Source organism: Conger conger, chromosome 10 (genome assembly GCF_963514075.1).
Source record: "Conger conger chromosome 10, fConCon1.1, whole genome shotgun sequence".
In the NCBI taxonomy this organism is placed as follows: Eukaryota; Metazoa; Chordata; class Actinopteri; order Anguilliformes; family Congridae; genus Conger; species Conger conger.
This window is the reverse complement of record NC_083769.1, coordinates 31939958-31958359: the sequence shown is the minus strand read 5'-3', so window position 1 is coordinate 31958359 and position 18402 is coordinate 31939958. Positions and strand designations below refer to the sequence as shown.

At 40.6% G+C, this 18402-nt stretch overlaps 1 protein-coding gene across 1 annotated transcript in view; it reads left to right on the top strand.

The window, feature by feature from the left end:
• The window catches only part of xkr7b (XK, Kell blood group complex subunit-related family, member 7b), a 55807-nt gene extending 41492 nt beyond the window's left edge, over nucleotides 1-14315 (top strand). The window contains exons 2-3 of the mRNA XM_061258572.1: nucleotides 6490-6689; nucleotides 13363-14315. Coding sequence (XP_061114556.1) covers nucleotides 6490-6689; nucleotides 13363-14315 — 1153 coding nt within the window. The remainder of the gene's footprint in view (nucleotides 1-6489; nucleotides 6690-13362) is intronic.
• Nucleotides 14316-18402: the final 4087 nt, after the last annotated feature.

Genomic DNA, 18402 nt, shown 5'->3' with positions numbered 1-18402 from the left:
ATAATGATTCTTTCTGATAATGATCCTGAACCTGTCTTTGCATGATTGACAACCTTTACAATTTGTATAAAGATTAGCCACCTATGGATGATGCCTGCTTATTAATGGTCTCTGACAAGGTACAATTATGTGCCTGCACTGCACAGTGCCCACTACATAAATGTAATTATGAAAAGAGATCAGATTACATTAAGTAATTTTGATCTCAGCAGAGCCGATGTCAGTTTTCATCTTAACCAACAGTTTTCTTTTTCATTATAACTTGTTCATAAAAACAGTCGAAAGAGTTCTTTTTTAAAGATGCAATCAACTAAATATGAAATGTGAAGTTTATGTGTGCTTTCTTTAAATCATGCAGACCGAAAACAGATCCAGGCTCGTTTTAAAGTAAAAGTCGGTTGACTCCGAGGCTCACTAACCTCATCTGACAATGCTATAGAAGCCATCTGCATCAGTCAGTTGTTTCATGTGAACCTGCCTTTGCTCAATATCTCACGTAATAATCTTAACGATCTCAGAATTGTCTATTTTGAGCTTTCATACTAACGGAAGAAGCACCGTACATAACTTGACAAACTAAGGCTTGATTAGATTTTACCTTTCACTGGCAGTCATGCTGAGTTCCTGCTTCCCTGATAGCCTGATAATCTATGTGAATAAAATAGAGACTTTGGGAAACGCTTTAAGATGTAAATTAATCCCTGTGGTTCAATGGGCTTTTCTTAAGGGAGTCTTATTAATGCTGAATAGTGCAGGCTGAGTGTCTACTTATTTCGATATGATAGTTGTTTGTTCATTTATTCAGTTATTAATTGCGCATTCATTAAGACTCTTTATATGGTGTTTCATTTTTGTAACGGAGGAACCATTTCGAGAGTTTTGTAGCCTAATAGGATTTCCAGCCAAACAGAATGAATGCTGTAATAAGCATTCGGGAGCTATATTCAATCCCTGATCAAATATGCAGTGCTTATCCTATTTTCAGTTAGCGTGCAAGTGTCAGTATGATAGCGGTACTCTGTCATTTCCTGAACAGGATGCCAGGGCCTGTGTAAAATCAAGTGCCAGGTGTCAGTGTTAGCAGGGCTTTTTCTGTGGCAGGCAGCGCAGAGCATCCTGTCGAGGCAGAGCCACACAGCATGCTTATCAGCCGTGTGAGAACGGCAAGCACGCTACTGACATGGAGCATTCGCTCATTAAAATGGCTGTGTGTGAGGTACAGACCAGGCGTGGACCTGAAGTAGCACTGTCAAAGTCAACTGCACAGTTTATACAATTCACTGTACTGAACATTGTAATATTACACTGTGGGTTTGTCCCTGCAATAGTGATAATTTCATATTTTAATAATGAGAAGGGAATTATTATTATTATTGTTATTATTATTATTATTATTATTATTATTATTATTATATTCTAATGAATACATGAAAGACAGACCAATTTTGTGTCATTCAATTATTTTTTCTACCACTCTGATGTCAACCTGTTTGCCCAAGTAATAATATAATTGGGGGGGGGGGCTGTGGCATAGCTCATGAGTAAGATCATTTTAATAAAGAATTTGTTTAAGAAAGGATTGGAATCTTCAATTTATCCACACCAGTTTCAGTAATCATTCATCAGTAGCCTTTCAATAGCCAGAATGTCCCTAGTCTGACTGTATCATCAGATAGATCATCTAGTGAGGTTTGAGGTTTAGTCATCCTGTGGTAAATGCTACCTCTAATACAACTAATAATAGAAGAAAGATTTATTCCTGATAATGGCAAAATAAACACCACGCATTGGAGGCCATGACTGTCCGAGGCAGTGCTCACTGTTTAATTATTTTCTCTGAGTGGCAGGACAAATACTTTTGGATAATGGAAGGTTCCAGCCTAAATGAATGTGCCAGTTGATTGCATTTACTCATTCTCAGTTAAATGTGTTCAGCTCCAGACATGTGGAACAATATTCAGGGAGATGCGGCATATTTAATTTGGTTGTTTTGCAAAGCGAAGGTGCTGAATAATTTTACTCTCAGCCTCAGTAAACCTCCAGGTGATTTGCCCAGAATTTGCTTGTAAAGTTTTATAATGGTTTTATAATTCGAAAGAGCGCAAAATCCAAATAACTCTACATCTCTCCATTCCCAACAGTCCCCCCGGCTGCCACTAACTCACTCAGCACACAAACACACAGACAGGCATCCAGTGTCATCACTTATCCTTCTCAAGCGAGAATTATTACGCTGCATTATGAATTCATATTTGATTTGAAAGTTGTTGTGACCCAATATTTATCCCAAAAAAACAAGGTGGTGTTTGCTGTGGGTATTGGGGGTAGAAGGAGCGATTGTGGACAGACATCTCTTTGATCAGTCGTGATGAGAACAGCATGTTGCCTATTTATAAATTGCTTTGTATTGCATTCCCTCCCCCACCCACTCCACCAGTCTCACATCTTTATTGGCACCAGGAAGGGAAAAACATAATGCGCTGTGGGGGATTGGATTTTTGTTGCCTTTTCTTGTCTGAAATTCCTGTGTTTTTCCATGGGTGAGAAACGTTAGCGCTGCTATGCTGTCCGTCTCCGATCCACCCCACCGCCCAACCCTCATTCCCACTCTCCCATCCAGCGGGATCCCACCTCTGTGCTGTGCTTTTATTTGTCTTTGTTGTTGTCTTTCAAAGGCTTGGCTCATTATCAGAGAAGCTTTTTCCATTATTTAATTTCACCCTTGTTATTTCATCGGTAGGCGTAGTGATACACTATGGCCAGCAAAAGCTGTCAAAACAGACATGGCAGGGACGTGGAATAAGACAGTGGGGAAAGATATTTTCCTTTATCAGCTTCTAATATGACAGGGAATAACATGATTTTCACGTTTCCAAAATGTGCAGGAGCAGAGGCTTAAGGATGTTTGGCCTCCTGCTGTGAAAAGTTGCATCTGTGCTGAGACGCCTCTCTTCTTTGTGACCAGATTAGTGGAAAGCAGAGGAAATGTGCTGAGAGTACAGAAGAGTGTGTGGATTAGAGAGGCCGGAAAATCGTGTTGCCTGAAGCCCTAGCCGCCTTGTTCAAACCAAGTCTGACCACTGTGTGTTCAAAAGCAGCTTTTCTGTCAGTGCGAGAACCTTTCATCAGTTTACATAAAACAATTGTGCGTTTTGCCATTAAAACAGTCCGTTTAGCAGGCAATAACAACTTTACCAGGAGCAAACATGACTACCGGCTAGAGAATTATGTGGTCACCGCAAGTAATGTGGACACTGCCCATTTTTAAATACCTAAAAGTAACGCTAGCCTTTTGGCCAGTTCACAAAGTGGTTGAACAAAGGAGGCAACAAGATATTTTCAAGGATGCAGCACCTAGCAAGCCCATAATATTTTGACTTGTACATCAAAGATTTATTTTTATACAGAACATTTATAATGTCAATGAACAATTTATAAAATTCTATACTTGGAGATTGTTCAGCTGCTTGGGAACTTGCCATAAAATGACACGGTGATGGAGACAGGTAGATCCAGATTTATGTAAGCTTCCCCCTGTCATCCTGCAAATAGCTCAGGGCTTTTATGGACATTATTGAAGAGGTTAACTGAATCAAATTGTTCAATTTTTGATGTTTGGAACAGATTTCAGAATATGTCGTGCCATGCGTTCCATCAAGGAATCTTTCATTGTCATCACGTTCACAGTAAAATCAAGTTTGTAAAACATCATTCAATTTTTTTCGTTTTCTCCCTCCTTTCTTCTCATGAATAATTATCTCCATAGCTCCCTCTGTCAGGGTTTTTTCAGTTAAAGATTAGACCTTTCTACACATTTGAAAGAAAGATTGCTTTTTATTTAAATTTTTTACTGTTTATTCATTATATTAATTATTAAAAAAGGGAATAGGGCCCTGTGCAAAAGTTTTTGTTTTTGCTTTTGTATTATTCTTTGTTACTTTTTAAAAAGATGATTACCAAGGCCCAGGTGATTTATTTGTTAGGGCTTCAATGAGTCAGGTGAGTATAATTCCAGGGCTGATGTTAACAATCATGGGTTCCTCTAAACAGAATGAGGATGGTTCATTTCCACCAAGAAGGAGAAGGCTACAAAAACATTGTTTGTACCAATTAGAGGTCAAGTTTGCTTACTGTTCACTTAGATATTAATTGTAATAGACCTTTTCACCATTTTTGCACACAACTGTATATCTTATACACAGCATTGTTTACTCCTACAGAAATGTATCTTATTAATCATAAGATAATAATAGTGGAAAGTTATAATGGATGTTAATGAATAGGAAAAATGTAAGTAGTCGGTGCATCATTTTAGATGAAGCCTGGAACAAAAACATACATCAGCACTGATCTCCCCTCAGAAAGATATGTTGCTTTTAGGTTTTTCTTTTACTTTCAGAAATGGCTGTGAAGAAATGTTTTACGCATTAGTACAAAACCTAGAGTGATAGATTACTGTGAGCACTTGCACAGGAAATGGTGGTGAATAGCTGTAATGTTGACATGTTTCCTTGGTTTTCCTAGGCACTCATCAGTCTGACTCACCAATCAACCACCCCACCCCCCAATCCTGCTATTTCTTTAATATGTTGAGTACTTTTCCCACCCTTAACCCGAGAGAGAGAGAGAGAGAGAGAGAGAGAGAGAGAGAGAGAGAGAGAGAGAGAGAGAGAGAGAGAGAGAGAGAGAGAGAGAGAGAGAGATTGCATTTTGATTGTGAGCAAGGGAGGCAGATTGCTTCCCAACCAGCACCTTTGGGAATGGTTAGTGCTACTTACTGGGAAGAATAAATGACAGGGATGCAATATTGTGTAAATATTCCTCTCTGCCATGAGTCGTCATTCATCCACAATTACACTGGTACAGATAAATCCACTCAGGAATAAAGACATATCACCGCCATGCACAGTGCAGCTCTTCAGCCAGTCAGGGTGTACATAGTCAGGTTGGATGTGGTTCATTACAGAACAGAGTTTACATAGTCAGGTTGGATGTGGTTCATTACAGAACAGAGTTTACATAGTCAGGTTGGATGTGGTTCATTACAGAACAGAGTTTACATAGTCAGGTTGGATGTGGTTCATTACAGAACAGAGTTTACATAGTCAGGTTGGATGTGGTTCATTACAGAGCAGAGTTTACATAGTCAGGTTGGATGTGGTTCATTACAGAGCAGAGTTTACATAGTCAGGTTGGATGTAATTCATTACAGAACAGAGTTTACATAGTCAGGTTGGATGTGGTTCATTACAGAGCAGAGTTTATATAGTCAGGTTGGGTGTGGTTCATTATGGAGTAGAGTTTACATAGTCAGGTTGGATGTGGTTCATTACAGAGCAGAGTTTACATAGTCAGGTTTGATGTGGTTCATTATGGAGCAGAGTTTACATAGTCAGGTTGGATGTGGTTAATTATAGAGCAGAGTTTCATAGACAAGGTTGGATCTGGCTCATTACGGAGCACAGTTTACATGGTCAGGTTGGATATGGTTCAGTATGGAGCTGAGTTTACACTGCCAGGTTGGATGTGGTTCATTATGGAGTTTTCATGGTTAGGTTGGAGATGATTGTTGTGGACTCAACCACCAACAAATCAACCTCATCCCGCACAACATATATGCAAAGACAGAACTAAAACACTTGCACATTGAAACCAATTGTGAATTAAGCTAATGACAAAGATCGCAGTACCGCATGCCAGGATTTTTATATGACACAGGGTTTACTGGTAAATATATACAAAATATGAAAATTGTGAGCTTATTAAGAAGAACCAGAGGCTGTTTTTCTGGATGGGCATTTGGCATTTTGCAGGCTTCTCCAGTGGAACTTTCATTGGATTTTTCCCCTTACTTTTGAGTTACTGTAAGCAGAACTGCTTGGCAAAAGCCCTCTTAAAACCTTCAAAGCCAAGTTTGCCAGAGTACTGTGTTGTGCCCTCATGTTCTTCAAAACAGCTAAAACAAAAAGCACTGGTGCCTTTCAGATAATAGAGCTTGCCCAAAGCGGTTTGAGTGTAAAAGAGGATATAAGGCTCAAGTGGTAACTGAGAGAGAGACACCAGACAGACAGAGCTGCAGACAGTCGTGTGCGTTACTTTTCTCCAAGACAGTTTCCTGCAGAAGGGGATTTTCACATGCTGTTCAAGGCTTGATGATGATGATGATGGACAGGAGAGTTAAGATGCTCCTGAAGCTGGTTGAGGAAGATGTCTTGAACATAAGCATCCTTCTTCTGATGCCCAACCAAGGAAGAAGAAAGCTTATGCTGCAAATAATGCCATAATACAGAAATATGGTGGTGGGTCATTGATGTTATGGGCTTATTTTGAATTTACTGGTCATAAAACACTTTACAGAAGACCATTCAGTAGTATACTTTCAAAGGGAGAGTACACAGAGTACAGTGAGTGTGTGGCCTCTCGTGTGTAAATGATATGCATCAGAGTGGATGTGCAGATGTTTAATGGAGCTCCTCTGTGCTGCTGCAGGTATGTCCACGCCCTGTACCTGGGGGTGCAGAGTCGCTGGCAGGGGGAGCACGAGCGCCGTCACTTCTACTGGCGCATGATGTTCGAGAGCGCCGACATCAACATGCTGCGTCTGCTGGAGACCTTCCTGAAGAGCGCCCCCCAGCTGGTCCTCCAGCTCAGCATCATGATCCACGGCAAACAGATCCTGCCCCTGCAGGGTGAGAGACTATCTGTACATATCTGTCTCTCTCTCTCTCTCTCTCTATATATATATATATATATATATATATATATATATATATATATATATATATACATACTCACTCACCGAGCACTTTATTAGGTATTTATTACGTAGTTCTGATGCGTTGTGTGTGTGTATATATATATATATATATATATATATATATATATATATATATATATCTGTCTATCTCGCTGTCTCTCTCTCCCTCTCTTTTTCTCTCTCTATCTAACAGCAATGATATACAATATTAATACAGATACAAGAGAAGAGAATATGAATACAAGAAGGCAATAAACCAAAACGTGGTATTTATAAAATCAGATCTTGTTTTGTCATCGAAGAATTTTTCAAAACTGCCTATAAGACAGAATGCTAAATATTGTGAATTTCTTCCACTTTCAGTATGCTTTTATGTGGTTCTTTTAGTTTTTATTATTCTTTTTAAATGGGCTGTTCAGTATTTGTTTCTAATGATCTTTAGAAATCATCTCTCTCTTTTTCTCGTTTCCTTCACATCCAGTACATTTAGGGATTTGTATCTGTCCTGAATAATGCTTATGTCTGTGGTATGAGCACACCTTGTCCCTGGGCAATCAGCTCTGAAGGCTCTGGTAATGACCCTCATCAGCTCAGGAGGTTCACCGTGTCCGGGCTGGCTGCTGTCAGAGGGCTCCAGCAGCCTCGTCGTGACTCCTTTCACAAGCTGTCTCCCTGTGTCTTAAGCCCCACTGCCAGTCCTGAAAAAAATTGATATATTTTGTGCACAGAATTTTTTATGGTCCCAAAAATGATTAAACAACTTACTGCATTTTCTGCTTGAAAAGGAAAATGCACTTTGCATTTCATCCACAAAATGTAAAATACATTTAAGATTTTGTGCATGCATTTTGTTAATGCATTTTTTATTATTATATCATTATACAAACATTGATGAGTATTTTATGGTACAGAATGAATTTCACAGCCAAGAAAATGCAATTGTGTGAAACAAGCATTCTGTGGCCACTAAATGCACTTTAGTGACACATGGCAAGAATTTTGTGCACTGGCTAATGTTTGGGAGAGAAAAGTAAAGTTCGCCCATTGCAAATATTGGCCAACCTAGATCTATGGTTAAATAAATATGAATAAGAACCACAGTTTGTGTTTTCTGGATGTCTTGCCCAGGTACATTGATTTATGTCTGCAGGCTGTGTCTAATTGTTAATGTTGTTGCACTGTAGGGTGGGATGATCAATGATTCATTTTGTCTATTTATCGGTAGATGTGTGCCAGCACTTCATTTTCTTCCCTTTTGATTAATGTTAGTCTTACATAATTGTCTTTGGACTGCTTTAAACAAATTGAGGGCCAATATTCCAGACAGGCTAACATTACATCTTAATGTTCTCTCTGTCGAGTGTTAGCCAGACAGCTAGCGCTAAGTGAATCCCTTTGACAATCGCCTAGCAGCTAGCTAAGTAAAGTAGCCACCATGTTAGCTCAAGCTACTGCATGTAGACTTCAGATGCTTCAAGAGAACCAGAAAACAAAGAGTTATATGATGTTCATATTTATTTGGCCTTAGAACTTGCCTTCAACTGCCCACATTCCATGTACCATGAGTAAGTCTTACAACTGTTCACAAGAATACAAGATCAAAGGAATTTCTGAATTGAGATCTGTGATGGTAACTCAACAATTTGACAACTAACCTCAGCTCAGCTCAGGAAAACAGCATCATTTCATCTTAAAAAGACTCAGTGAGCATTGTCATAAATTGTACAGGTTTGTGTATAAACTGTGGGAGAAGTAAATTATTAAGCATTACAAATCATTTTCATGAGATGTAAAATATGTTCTTTAGTAGCTTTTCCTTGTGCCCAGTTTTAGTAAGAAGTCAAAGCACCAGTGGTGTTCTGCAGAAAATTGAAACAAAAAAAAGAAATAAATCAAACCAGCCTGTTTCATTTCCAGCCACTGCTACTGAGAGTGAAATTATCTCCTTGAATGGAAAAGCCCCTGTAACCTTTGGCCCTCAGAAGCTCTGCTGTCCATTTCTGATCAGATCAGTCCAGAGACAGCATACCTGAGGGGTGGGCCAAGGGAAGTAGGCTTTAAAACAACTGTGGAATACATTAAGTAGGTTGGGACAATTCTGTGTTGAATTTTTTCTTCATTTCTTTTCAATTTTTTTCAAAGCCAGGAGAAACTGAGCAAAAATGCCAATGCATTCTGGAAGGGTATTTTTACACCAGTGACATTTTCTGAGCTGAAACCGAGGTAATTTTCACATTCCTCAGCTTCTTTTTTCTGTGTTGAGTGATTAGCAGAGAGTACAGCAGTTTAACACGGCCCACATGTAGCCGATTGCCTGCTGTTTTTTCCTGATTCCATGTTTGCAACAGAAGCATCACCTTTTTGTGTATAATGATTTCACTGTGACTAAGGGTTTTATTTACATGAAATACACATGACTACAATATACTAAAGCAGTCAACTTGAAGTCCATTCCCATATTTTTATTTAATATTTTAATATTTTTTCATTTGAAGTGAGCAAAGGGCAAAAGTAGATGATTGATGACAAAATACAATAAGGTGATTAAAAAGTGAATACATATTAAAAAATTAAAATTGAGAACATGAATACAATAAAGCAAATATGTGCTGAAGGAACCATCTGCTGACAGCATACTGGCCCTCTTGTTTTTCATGCAGTCAAAACAGATTCAGGACAATTAGCAGTATACATATGTGTGTTTTTAGCTATTAGTCTGTGCGCCTAGAGTGCAGTATCAATAGTGTGCAATAGAAATTCTGTATCAATGTGTGTTCTCCTGAGAAGCCTTTACCCTGTGAGATGTACGAGTCATTCCGAGGATCTAACCCCAGGTTACTCATTTACACAGCGATATGATTACTGGAGTCACTGAGGCGAGAGAGCTCACTCAGGAGAGTAGCAGCAGCCTTCAGTTTACTGGACTCAAACCCAGAATCTATGGGTTCAAAGTCCACTTCTCAAACTGCTCCACCACATGCTGTCCCCGCCTGAGTATTTCAGTGTGTCTCTTAAGTAGCAGATGGCAGGGTTTGGTAAATGAATCACAGGGTGCTGCATTGATGCCCCCTGTGATAAAACATGGAATGAAGCAGCCAATTCCCCGAGTCTCTCCAGCCCCCTGTCCGACCAGGAAAGAGCTGCAGGTCAGTGGCCTTAGTCACTGACAGAGCCTGAGCAGAACCAGAACCCATCCCTCTGGATCCGCTCTGCCCAACCCCACACATACACTGCTGACAAGGGCTGGCCACAGAGCCCTAATCCAGCTCACTGCCTGCAGTATCACCCGGTTCAAATTGTAAAATACACAAAGTAACTATGTAATAAACAGAAGAGCCAACAGTCCATTTATGCCTGAAGTGCTATTGATGTTTTATTCATTGTGAAAATAGCCTAACCATCCCTCTGTATATTAACACTTAACTATTATAGTTAAAGAACCTTATTCATAGCCATAAGGGTGCAGGGTATGTTGAGCCGGTAGATATTCAGCCATTAGGTGGATTATATCTGAATGCATGAGCTGGGTATGAGCCAATGGAGGATGAAACATGAATTGTATTTTTAGAACTAAGAACAAGAACAAGATGAATAGGCTAAATTCATCAGAGGTACAAAAATGTCAAATGTTTTTATTAAAAGTCATATTTATCCATTCACAACTTTCCAAGTTTCCTGTTCTCCATGCAGGGTGCTGCAGTGCAATGGTTCCCTTTCTTTTATGCCTGTCCTTTTATTTCTCTCTAATGTTCAGTTCTTCATAAAAGTGTGAGATATGCTCTTTGTTATGTTAGATTTAATTTAGATTGCCAGGTGTGTCCCTGTCCGACTGGATAGTAGACGCAGACGAAGACTTTAAAGTGTTGACTAATGCTCTCAGTCAAGCAGCTAATTAAGATGTTTCTTAATCTGCTATCTCCTCCAAATGGAGGGGCAAGGACGGAGAGAGGAAATGAATCAAATATTTATGAGAGCTTCAGAATCTCTAAAACACTCAGCACTTTCACCAAAATGAGTTCCTTTTGCACAAAGTTCCCTTTTCTTTTTGCAGGTTTGGAAACTGCACACAACTTGGTGCCAGAAGTAATTAATCAGTATTAGATTCTGAAGGAGTGAATGAATGAATGAATGCAGGAAGGCAGATTTCTCTGTATAGGAGCACAGGACAGTTGACAGGTAGGCTTGCTGAGGATTTACTGAAGAAAATAACTATAAAATAGACAAGAACTTGCATTGATTATAATGGACAGTGGTAATGGGAGGAATGGGTGTTTAGAGATATAGCATGGGCACATGATTGCAGAAACTAGATATGAGTTCTGTAACATCTGCAAAGGTGAGCTGAAAGGTGCTTTTTGCTTTTTTGCTACCTTATGGATATCTGCAGTATGTAGTAATATTTTCATTACTCTTGTGGGTAAAACTGTCAGATAAAAAAATAAATCAAGGGATAAATATGATTTCAACACCTCTGTGAAATACAACATCAAGTCTGGAATGGTTTTGGGCTAAATTTGATTTCTTTCAAAGTTTTATGTTTAGATACTTTTCCCACAGTCTGTTCATTGTTCCAAATCCTTAAAGGGTCCTAGAGGGGCTGTGGGATACACACGTGAACAAAGACAATCTGGAAACATATTAAAGAGCTGATCCTTCTGATATCAGCACTTCTTTGAGCTACTGAGGTTCTGTGTGTGTGTGAGTGTGTGTGTGCATGTGTGTGAGTGTGTGTGCGTGTGTGAGTGCGTATGCATGTGTGTGTGTGTGTGTCTATGCGTATGTGTGTGTGTGTGTGTGTGTGCGTATGCATGTATGTGTGTGTTTGCGTGTTTGTGCCTGTGTACAGTACGTGCTAGGTTGTGCACGCAACATTCGGTATCATATTTCCCCATTGGCTTCATACAGTTTCTCCATGGATATCAGAATTTCTGCATATGGCATGATTTCCATCCCGCATGTGCTTGCTGTTTTGGAGCTGAGGGATGAGTTGCACTGCGTTAGCAGTGCCAGTGTGACAGTGATATTAGAGGCCACAGTGCGCTGCAGTGGTGTGACAGCAGAAGAATGCTACGCCGTGACAAGAGCAGGAACTGCATTGTCCTGCAGTATGCTATGTGACAATGCGTTCTGCTCTCTGCTCTTATCTTATTTTATTGTGACATTACTGTGTCACTTCAAAGGTGCTTCTTAAGAATGGTAACCAAAGGTACGGTAACAGTTGTTTTCTCTGACATGGATTTTAGCTTTGTGCCAATGTTTATTAAAACCTGTACAGTCTGCTTGTGGCTCTGTGATGTGTATTTACTTATCATACTCTACCACATTAGCCTTGCAAGTTGCTGTAGATACACAAATCTACTTAGAAATATACTGTACATTTTTGTTTATTATTCGTTATTAATGTTTTGAATCTTGTTAATTTGCTATTTCAGTAAGATATAAATATATTTATGGAATGGATACAATTATTGTACAGTATGTTCCCACTAGCAATAAAATCAATCAGTCTTCAGTGTAGATTGCAGGAGTTCATTGAATTGATATCACATGGTAATTTGAGATGTGTGTCTTGTAGTTTTTTCCTCCAATATTGTGATGTATCTAATTTGAATACTTATTTTGCCATGGCCAAAGTTATTCTTCTGTCTGTGGAATAGAATAAATACAATGTAAGGATTGTTTTGATGATGATACTAATACTACTACTACTACTAATAATAATAATAATAATAATAATAATAATAATAATATGTATAAAGTGTAATACATATCACCCTCTCAAGGGCCTCTCCTTGGTATTGAAGAGCCATTGAGGAGGTTCTATAGTCCATTTAAAAATCAGCTTAATGTGAGTCTGAACTGATTCTCTTGTCCATTGTTCAAATATAATGCTTCAATTTGATGTAGGATTTCAAATAACTGAATTTTGTAATTAAAACACTTCAAATATGTTTTTTTCATAAGGCTACACAGTGAGCTGGAGATTAGACTGACTCCATTTCATATCATACTGCTGAAGTGAAGGAAATATTCATAAGCTCATAGCAGGCCAGCCACAAGCGGCAAGAGTCATAATTTAGAACATAAATTATTCATTTCAAAATGTTAATAATTCAAACAAATGTCCAATTAGTAATTAACTACTTCATAGGTAATAAAAAAAGAATGCCAAAACCCAGTAAATGTGGATATATGTATTTTAAATTGAATTTTGTATTGCATTCCTCTTATACAGTACACAGCATTGTATAATTAATGTAGGCTTAAAATTGGTATGATTACAATTTTACAATTTCCAATAAAATCAATAGTTAGACTTTAGAGAGCCTTAAGCACATGGGCTTCCTATGCAACATTCTGCAGAAGGTTATAGCCCCTGTCAAGTACCACCAAGATAGCTGTGGACAATGAATCCATAAATATTGTCCACAGAAACTAGAAGAGCCTTGTGTGTGACAGGTAGCCTTAGACCGAAAAAGAGTACCGGGTCAGTTAGGTTGATACACTTGACTTCACAAAATCATCAATATGTAACTCTTTCTTCCCATCTCAACCTTTTTCCTTCACTTTCTTCCATTTTGTGATTTTTTTTCTGTGGTCTCCAGGTCTGTCTGCTTCTGCCTCCTTGGTTTCTCTGGCCTGGATGATCGCGTCCTACCAGAAGGTGCTCCGGGATTCTCGCGATGACAAGATGTCCATGTCCTACAAGGCGGTGATCGTCCAGATGCTGTGGCACCTCTTCACCATCGGCGCACGCACCATCGCCTTCGCGCTCTTCGCCTCGGTGTTCCAGCTCTACTTCGGCATCTTCATCGTCACCCACTGGTGCATCATGACCTTCTGGATCATCCAGGGGGAGACGGACTTCTGCATGTCCAAGTGGGAGGAGATCATCTACAACATGGTGGTGGGCATCATCTACATCTTCTGCTGGTTCAACGTGAAGGAGGGCCAGACGCGCTACCGCATGTTCATCTACTACTTCATCACCCTGGTGGAGAACGCGGCGCTGACGGCACTCTGGTACCTGTACCGCAACAACCAGACGTCTGACTTCAGCGCCCTGATCGTGGTGTGCGTGGTGGTGTGCAGCTTCGCCCTGGGAATGTTCTTCATGTTTGTCTACTACTGCCTGCTCCACCCCAACGGACCCATCTTCGGGGGGCAGTGGAGGTGCGTGGAGGAGGGGGTGGTGGAGCCGTGCATGACGCCGGCCCCTCCCCCGGACGTGGTCACCAGCCCCCCCAGGACCCTGCAGAGGACTACGGGGGCGGAGCGGGAGCAGGTGCCCGGCGACCGGGACAGCTGCCTGCCCGTCTTCCAGGTCCGACCCAGCCTGCCCCCCACCCCGGTGCCCCGCACCCCGCGGACAGAAGGGCCGGTCATCCGCATTGACCTGCCCAGGAAGAGGTACCCGGCCTGGGACGCCCACTTTATCGACCGCAGGCTGCGCAAGACTATCCTGGTGCTGGAGAGCACCTCCCCCGTCACGCCCCGCCTGCAGTACCGCAGCCTGGGCTCCCCGAAGGAACTGATGGAGTATGAGACCACCGTGTAACTCTCATACCTTCCACACGGGGGCGCACCTCCTGCTGCCACGCCCAGTTCGAGGCCTCCTGTTTTAGTGGGAGAGAGAGAGGGCAGAGGAGTCATGCGCACTGAGAGAGGGAGAGCAGAGAAGTGGGGTGGTGGTGGCAGCAGAGGTCTCTTGGCTTGACCTCACCTGGCCTGGACCCCCCCCCCCTCTATTCCACCCCCTGGTACTTTTGCATGCATATGGATTTATTGTGCGGCTGTGTATGCGGATTCTGTAGGGCCTGTTTGAAGCAAAGGGGGCTGGAGGGGCGGGGCCAGCCGCAGAGGACCCCGGCCCATAGGAACTGCTGGAGGGAGGAGCTATGAGCGCTGTGATCCTAGTATTGAAATGACTGTCTGAGAAAACAATGATCATTCTAATGATGGCGAAAGAATGGTGACAGCAGTATGGGGGAGGGGCTTAGTAGCTGACTTGGTAACAATGTGGTCACATCCATAAAGAGTCCAGTGTTGACTTGCTTCTGTATGGTGAGGTGTAGCAAACTTTATTATCTGTTATTTATTTATGTATTAATAATTTATTTAACTTTTTTATTATGTTTTTACACAGTGGCCATGTCTTTGATATGATTCTTATGGTATAATTATGTATACATATGATAATTTATTATATGTATATATTAGAATGGTGTGACAGACCTGTTGAGTGTTTTCTGTTTGTTAGAATATTGGACAACCTGCTTCTTACATCACTTGATGATAAAAGCAAGAGTATGCAGTTAAAGGTATATTCAAAAAAAATATTCAAGCTGTGATCAAAAATGTAGTTGGAAAAATACCGTAGTAAAAATGGCTGAGTGAACAGCCTTAAAAACTATATAGCTTGTGAGCAGTTCTTTTTAATCTTGATCTTGGTCATTACAGTGATTTTTCTCATTCATTAGAAATGAATCTGTGCATCTCTTTAAGCATCGCATAAGTACTTGAGTATTGCTCTGCTCTGCCTGCCCCGGAGGGGGCAGAGCCTCCCATTCTCATGTTCAACACTCTCACGTAGTGTGAGCTTTCACCATGTAGACTGGCTGTATGGGTGTCTCGGCATGCTTTTGGTGGGTTTGTGAACATGCCATTTTCGCTGTTGTCTTAAGTGTGTGTGACTTAAGCAGCTGTGACTTTTTTTACCTGTAATAGATTAAAAACATGCAAAAGCCATGAGTTTGAGTCGGAGAGGGATGGGGTCGGAGTGAGGAGGCTTGGCAGGAGAGGAGGATGTACAACGGGAAGTTAGCTGTGTAAGATTAATGTTTTTGATGTTGTCAAGCAAGATCGGAGTTTATTTACAATGATCGAATGGTGCTCATTATCAATGAGTGTGATGTCGGTGCTAACAATGAGTCAAGGTTCATAGCAGGTTGTGATTTTATTGATCTGTCCTGGATTGTACTGTTCCCTGAAAGTGAACTCTCAAGTTCAGTTAAGGCTCAAGAAGCAAGGCCTTATTCTCTGCATTCCTGGCCATAGGCAGTCTTGCCATTTACTGCAGACAGGTTCATACAATGACAGTAGTGTTGGTATACCATGTGATCCGGGGGTATACATTGTGGTTTTGTTCCCTTCGTTAAAATGACCTGATACTGCCCTATTCTCAGTAGCCCTTTACAAGATACTCAAGGCAATAAGCCATAGTGCTCAAGCTTTGTGCGTACCAGTGTTCGTAACTCGCCAGTTGGAGGCATGGAGTTTGTATCAGTGTGGCTGTCTGCTGCTTTTGATACCAATGCCAAGAATTATACCACTTCAGTACAAATCCAATCCCTACACTGATGCATCAATGTGTATGTGTGTCTATATAACACTGTGCACAAACAAGGCCAAGATTGGGTGTATCTACTATGAGACAAATCAAACACAGACCCAGACTGAGCATGTTCAAGACCAAGACTGGGAACTGCTTTAAAAGCAAAAGAGCTTTTCCGTGGTTTGGATCCTGTCATCATAATTCTGAATGCTGAAGGTTTTTATTTTCTCAATGCATTTATTAAGGCAGGCTTCTAGGGAAAAGAGTTTAATATTTTCCTGGATCAGTTTTTGTCTTTTTATGCTAATATATGAATTATCAGTCCATTTTTCCTTATGATGAGGGTATTGAGGGTCTTTTTGTGCGTGTGGTTTTGAGTCTGCGCTTTTATCAGTCCTCGAGCATATTGGACACTTGAAAGGAATCCCACTGGACAGACTCCACCGTCTGAATACTTAAGGTTCTTCTTTTGGGGTTTGGGCTGATCACAGATGGAAGTAGAGCGGGTATAACAGCAATGGTAGTGGTTGTAACATAAATAGCTGTTGAGCTTATTTTGCTTTATATTTGGTCAACCACAATATCTATACTGTAGGTATACTTTCTATTATTCCCCCGTCTGACAGCATATTGGCCCAAAGACCTAGCGTCATAGTCCACACCTATGAAAAGTACTGTATGTTTACATATGTTTATCTGTGATATATAAACATTGAAATTACATTTTCTACAGTGTTGTCAAACAGTGCTGCCCTGTTACAATACCATCCCTCCTAAACAATACAGTATAAGCTATGTTTTACACTTGAATGAAATGCTGTCGCTCTGTACCATATTATTTACTGTTAGGTGCTTTATGAGAGTAAAAATGAATCATTTGTATGTATGTATATTTCAACATGATTAGTATTTTGCCATTGCAATGCATTGCTGTTCATATCTGAACATGTTGTTTTTTCATAAGGCTTCTCTCTCTTCCTTTTTAACTCTATCTCGCTCCAGGGCCGCAGACATGGGGGGACACTGGGACACTTTCCACAGGCCCAATGGGGGTGCAGGATATAGGATGCAGATATTTTTCATTTGTTACAAAATATAGTGGGGCGCCTGAGAATTCGTAGCTCTAGTACTGTCTTGCCTTCAGATGAGTGGTAAACTCACTCTAGAGTTAGGTGTTAAAGAGTAAACTATTTAAGGTGGACAGCTCAAATCCTCAAAAGACACTGTACAACTGTTCACATGTGGAGATTTCCCAACAATGAAATACTTTTCAGAGATAGTCCTGAGCTACAATGCATGCTACCTGCCAGAGTAAGACAGATAAAGAAGAAAACATATAGGTTTTAAAAAAGCGTTGAAGGTATAAAAACGGCCACATTATCCAAATTTCAATCATAAAATTGTCTTCATTAGGGGAATATTCACCACTATAATGAAATTGGTCTTGCTGCTGAAATGTGAGGAAGGGATAGGCCTGTTACCCCTTCCCCCTTTGATCTCAGATAATCAGGATATGATGCTTTGTTGAATGACTAAACATCTGAAAGAGTCAAAACTATTTATTTGATTCATCCACACCTCAAAGGAAACCATCCTGATACAACTTGTGCTCCTGTGTGTATGAATTTGTGTGTGTGTGTGTGTGTGTGTGTGTGTGTGTGTGTGTGTGTGTGTGTGTTTGTCCTGGCATAAACATAATATGAACAAGAAGTATAAAATTTTGGTGCTGAATTTTGATCCAATTCACTCAAATTGCCTGGAGGACTACAATGTCACTACTTTTTTGACATTTAATGTAAAATGACTTCACACATTTTAGATGTTTCAGCTGTAACCACAATGAAACGTGAATGTAAATTGTGAAATATTAGCGTAGTTTTAAATGAAAGGTTCAATCGCTCATGCCATACTTACGTAGCAGATGAGCAGTGGGTTCCCGTAATACTTTACCACCGTGCCACAACACTGTCCTAACAGAGACTAATCTAACAGGGTGGGAGAGAGTCTGTTCTGGCTCCTTTCCGTTAGATTGGCAGTGGTTCCAGGCCAGCACTCTCTGGGGGACAGGAGTTGGGAAATGGGGGAGGGCAGCTTTTCATCACTTCATCAAAAAGTCCAAACTGAGGGAATGGCAGGATTTATTTGTTTTTAACTCAAACCAGCAACTCTCAGTTGTTTGCTCTGGGCCACCATACTTTTCTCAAACAGAAACCCATAGCAGTCTGGCTTTCATCCTTTTTTCCCCCTTCCAAGCACAGGATTGCTCTTTGTTAATGCCGAAGGTCCTGTAAGGACTTGCCTTTGATATTTG